Below are 5852 nucleotides of genomic sequence, written 5' to 3'. Positions count from 1 at the left end.
TGCAAATTAGTGCCATAAACTAGACTGAATATTACAGTGTGGACAATAAACACTGAATCTTAGTGGGTGATAGTACACGGATCACAGCTCATCCAGTACCAGTAGAAGTCATTTACAACTTATTTCGTCGGACATTCTACTACAAGGGTGGTCTCGATCCAACGGTTACAAGGAGAACAGAGGACTTAGATACCGTTCAAACTACAACATTATCATCAACTTGACAACGACAAGGTAGGATCGTTACTTTATATTATCCTCCTTTTCTCGTCTCATTCAAATCACAATGCCGAACACTTCCGCAAGTTCAAGTCAAGCGCAAACCGCTACACGAGGGCCGAATATCGGTACCTTGCGACGAAAACGTGGTCACATCCTCGGGCAGATTTCATCATTATCGACCTTCCTCGATTACTATGAGGATTCAGATTCACGCGATACCTTTTTATTGCAAATGCATTTGAACGGCCTGAATGAGACATGGAAGAAATTCGACGATATTCAATTCAGCATCGAAGAACTAGACGAATCTGAAGAGGCACGTCGATATGAAATCCAAAATAACTATTACGCCGCAGTAGCTAGGGCAAATCGGTTGTTACATAATGAGCAGTCAACGAGTGCCACAACATCTGGTACCAATCCTTCACCGGCATCGACTACACCGGCACCAATGGCCATTAAATTACCGGAAATGCGTTTGCCGACGTTCGACGGAACAATTGAAGGATTGTCATCATTCTACGATCTCTTCTCGTCAATGATTGACCGTAACGAAGATTTAACACCTGTACAAAAATTACAATACTTGCGATCAACCTTAACCGGCAAGGCCGCGGCTTGCATTCAGGCTTTGAGTACTACCGATGCGAATTACAGTGACGCTATCGAATTGTTACGTGAAAAATTCGATTGTCCGCGCCGTATTATTTTAGGACACTGCGACGCATTACGAGATATTCCAAAACTCACCAAGGATACACCGGAAGCATTAGGCGACTTAGTAGACACGGTGAATCAACACCTTCGCGCGTTGATAAACTTGGGTGAAAATATAGCCTCGTGGAACAGCCTTCTGCTGTCGATTATTATATCAAAAATAAATGCAAACACCGTGTGGCATTGGGAATTAACTCTGAAGGATAAGAAGAAGGTACCAGCTTATACGGAGTTATTAGAATTTTTAGAAAAGCGAGCAAATTGTGCTCTCACATCGAGCACAAGAACACCTCCCTCATTCGAACGAGTAGAAGCTGGATCTTCAGGAAAGTCTCGAATTCACAAACACCGACCATCGCGAGGCCACGCGTTTTTATCAGCACGATCACATCACCCGTATGATAATCGTAGAGCAAAAGAGAGGCCACATATAGCAAAATCAAATAAACAATGTCATATTTGTAAGGGCGATCATTATATTTGGGCCTGCGAACGATTTCATGGGTTATCGGTCCAAGAGAGGATCACAGCGTTAAAAAGAGCATCACTATGTCAGAATTGTTTAAGGGATGGTCACAGTTTAATCAATTGTACAAGCAGTATCTGCCGCATCTGCCATAAGAAGCACCATACCCTACTCCATCAAGCAAATACAAATGAAGAACCAACACCTCGAAGATCCACAGATTCTTTTCATCCTAGTGAAACACCACGACAAGCAGATTGACTAGCACTGGAATCGTCAGCACGACGAGGAATTCATAAGGCATTTATTGTCGATTCACGTACGCAAGATATCCTAGTGACCGCTCAAATTTACGTTCTAAACAAATATCGCCAACCTGTTCCTTGTAGGACACTCATTGATACCTGTGCCTCAACGAATTTCATGACTGAAGCTCTTGCCAAACGACTTGGCATTTCTTTAAGAAGTTGTTCAATCCCGATAGGAGTCCTGAACACCATGACGACTATGTCCAAACACACAATAACAACAATAATACAATCAAAAACCAGCAATTATAACCGGACATTGACGTTTCTGACAATACCAGCCATATCCTCCTTGATTCCGGACCAACCCATTGACCGCACGCAGATAAAAATTCCGAAAAACTTACAATTGGCAGATCCAACATTCCACATACCAGCACCGATTGACTTATTATTAGGATCAGGAGTGGCACTGTCCTTATTAAGCGTCGGACAATTAAATCTATCACCTCCCTGCGGTCCAGACTTGTTTTTGCAAAAAACTAGATTGGGGTGGATTATCGGGGGGAGTGCCCCAGTTTCCAAACCCACGCGAGACATTGCTTGTCATACGGTCACTACTATACAGGACGATTTGGCGCGATTTTGGGAGTTAGAAGACGGACCCCAGATTCAACGTCTTTCAGAAGCCGAACGGAGATGTGAGGAGCATTTCCAACGGAACGTACGAAGGAATGCCGACGGCAGATACGTAGTGGCACTTCCATTCAACGACAAATTGTCTCAACTTGGAGAATCAAAATCAAGGGCCTTAAAACGTTTCACGTCATTGGAACGGAAGCTTCAGAACGATCAAAATCAGTGCCGGGAGTATCAATCGGTGTTAAATGAATATTTGGACTTGGGACACATGTCGAAGCTGCAAGATATCGATGAGATAGGTGACGGGTACTATTTACCTCATCATGGAGTCACGAAGGTTGCTAGTGACACCACGAAATTGCGGGTTGTATTTGATGGTTCCGCAGCAACAACAACAGGCATCTCACTCAACGACACTCTACACGTCGGACCCAAAATTCAACAAGATTTACTACATATTCTGCTTAGATTTCGAGGTCATCGTTATGCATTGATCGGCGACATTGAGAAAATGTACCGTCAATTTATTGTTCGTCCGGAAGATCGGAAATACCAAAGGATCATTTGGCGCGATTCTAATGGAAATTTAAAAACTTATGAATTAAATACAGTCACCTTTGGATTATCCGCAGCACCATATTTGGCTATTCGCTGTCTCTCACAATTGGCCCAGGATGAAGGACATCGATTTCCCAACGCGGCTCAGATTCTGAAACGAGACTTTTACGTTGACGATCTAATTACAGGAGCATCAACCACTGGAGAAGCGTTAGCCTTGCGCGACCAGATGATCCAACTATTGAAGTCAGCGGGATTACACATACGACAGTGGGCATCAAATCATAAACCACTCTTACATGGATTACCCGAAGAACACATTAACAAGACGCTTCACCTGGGGGAGTCGTCTACTATAAAGACTTTGGGAGTTTTTTGGGAATCCACCGATGACGAAATCCGATATTCCGTGAAGGATATCCAATCAACAAGGTCCATCACCAAGCGATCCATTAGTTCAGTCATTGCTAGAATTTACGATCCATTAGGTCTTCTCGGACCTGTTATTATACTAGCTAAGATTCTGCTACAGAAGATCTGGGCTATGAAGATCGACTGGGATGAGTCGTTGCCAATGACCATACATACTGAATGGTTGCAATATTGTACTCAGTTGCCGCTCCTAAACAATGTCACATTCAACAGAAAGACAATCATCAACGATTCTGTACATATCGAGCTACACAGTTTCTGCGATGCCAGCGAACGAGCATACGGAGCTTGTATCTACATCCGATCAAGAGATGCAAACGATCGCTACCAGGTGGAACTCCTATTCGCAAAATCAAAAGTAACTCCACTGAAGACTCAGTCAATTCCGCGACTGGAATTATGCGGAGCATTAATACTTTCTTCATTGGTCGCTACAGCACAGAAAGCTTTACCGTTCAACGTAAACCGTACCGTGTATTGGACTGACTCCGCAATAGTGCTACATTGGTTACAGACATCCCCACATCTGTTGAAAACCTTTGTAGCTAACAGAGTATCCGAGATACAAAATAAAACAAACATCACTAATTGGCGACACGTTCCAACTGCAGACAACCCAGCAGACCTTATCTCCAGAGGTCAATCACCTGAAGAGTTCTTGCGACCATCGATATGGCACCATGGACCAAAATGGTTAAATAACGATGAAACACATTGGCCATCCGGAAATATGCCGTGTTTAGCCAGTCTTCCCGAACAGAAAACCATCATATGTTTAACAACAACCATTCCCGATATTGGAATTATTGAACGATTCTCCTCATGGGGGAAATTAATTAGAATCGTCGCACGCTGCTTTCGATGGAAACGAAAGAATACGGCAACAGAAGAGCTCACAGCATCGGAGTTGAAATATGCTCATGATGTTATGATCAAGCTAATACAGCGAGTTCACTTTCCCGAAGAAGTGAAGAATCTATCAACAGGAAATGGCCATACCTTAAAAGGCAGAATACAACGTCTAAATCCATTTATAGATCGCGATGGGCTTCTGCGAGTCGAAGGCCGGTTAAAAAATTCATTAATGCCATTCAATCAACGGCATCCAATCATTCTTCCAAAAACGCGAGCCACCGCACTCATTATCGAAAATGAGCACCGTGCGCAATTACATGCAGGTACTCAGGCAACCCTGTATGCTATCAGACGACGGTATTGGCCTATTGATGGCAGAAATCAGGTGTGGAAGGTTATCAAGAATTGCATCCGCTGCTGCCGGGCTCAACCGCCACCCGTGGATTATATTATGGGTGACCTACCGGTAGCTAGAGTCACAGAATCTCGGCCATTCACACACGTGGGAGTCGACTACTGCGGGCCATTCTACATTAAGGAGCGAAAACACCGAAACCGCAGTCGGGTCAAGGTATATGTGGCAGTTTTCGTTTGTCTTGCTGTAAAGGCCGTACATTTGGAGCTTGTCAGCGATTTATCCACCGAGGCATTTATTGCCGCTCTTAAACGGTTCATCGCGAGAAGAGGGTTTTGTGCAAACCTGTATTCGGACAATGGTTCAAACTTCATTGGGGCAAATAATGAATTGCGTGAACTGCGTTCATTGCTACAATCAGACGATCATCAAAGAAAATTAACTACGTTCCTCGCTGATCATTGCATCAATTGGAATTTCATTCCTCCATTGACACCTCATTTTGGAGGACTTTGGGAAGCAGCAGTAAAGTCGTTTAAATATCATTTAAAACGTGTAGCAGGCGCGGAACTTTTCACATTCGAAAATTTCAATACCTTGATAATTGAAATTGAAGCCATTTTAAATTCTCGACCGCTTACCCCAATGTCCTCTGTTCCGAATGACCTTCTGGTCCTCACTCCCGGTCATTTCTTAATCGGTGATTCATTAACAAGTCTGCGTGAGCATGATTTCAGAGACGTTCCAGCAAATCGTTTATCCAGCTGGCAACACATCCAGAAGGTGAAGCAGCACTTCTGGACTAGATGGCATCGAGAGTACCTGAATGAATTGACCACTCGCAGCAAATGGACCAAAGGAACTCATCCGATAAAGAAAGGCACAATCGTCCTGCTCAGGGAAGACAACGTTCCATCTCTACACTGGCCCCTTGGCAGAGTCATCAAGGTCTATCCAGGTGCTGATGGCATCGTTAGAGCTGTCAAAGTTAAAACCGCCACCAGTACACTGGATCGAAGCGTAAACCGACTGGTACCCCTGCCCAATCATGCAGACGAGGCTGAGCAGAACGATTAACGATATAAATTACAAACATATAACCGTACACATATTCAGACATCTATATTTACAGAATAAATAGTTGATCGGTGCCCTCTCAACGGGGGGAGGATGTTTCGCGATATCGACCAACCTGACGCGAAATTACTAAGAAACAGTAATCATATCTATAGCCGATTTGAATAAACATTCAAACCTTCTCGGCGACATTGGCTCTGAATATTAACATGACTTTCTCCTCCATGTCGTAAGCTAACCTCATGTGGTGCACGAATCAAAAAGATCAGAGTCGAACCCC

The 5852-nt window shown here is 43.8% G+C and overlaps 2 protein-coding genes across 2 annotated transcripts; both read left to right on the top strand.

Moving 5' to 3' along the window:
* Positions 1–286: 286 nt before the first annotated feature.
* On the top strand, positions 287–1666 carry LOC143187596 (uncharacterized). The gene has a single exon (XM_076391824.1). The coding sequence runs from the start codon at positions 287–289 to the stop codon at positions 1664–1666; it is 1380 nt and encodes a 459-aa protein (XP_076247939.1).
* A 237-nt stretch (positions 1667–1903) lies between these two features.
* On the top strand, positions 1904–5572 carry LOC143187595 (uncharacterized). The gene has a single exon (XM_076391823.1). It carries the CDS (start codon positions 1904–1906, stop codon positions 5570–5572), a length of 3669 nt encoding a protein of 1222 aa, XP_076247938.1.
* The last annotated feature ends 280 nt before the right edge of the window (positions 5573–5852 follow it).

This window comes from Calliopsis andreniformis, unplaced genomic scaffold, assembly GCF_051401765.1.
Source record: "Calliopsis andreniformis isolate RMS-2024a unplaced genomic scaffold, iyCalAndr_principal scaffold0090, whole genome shotgun sequence".
NCBI lineage: Eukaryota > Metazoa > Arthropoda > Insecta > Hymenoptera > Andrenidae > Calliopsis > Calliopsis andreniformis.
This window is presented reverse-complemented; position numbering and strand designations above follow the sequence as displayed.

What these genes read in the sequence shown, in the direction of transcription:
- LOC143187595 (XM_076391823.1), top strand. Translation starts at nt 1,904, where the DNA reads ATGACGACTATGTCCAAACACACAATAACAACAATAATACAATCAAAA.
- LOC143187596 (XM_076391824.1), top strand. Translation starts at nt 287, where the DNA reads ATGCCGAACACTTCCGCAAGTTCAAGTCAAGCGCAAACCGCTACACGA.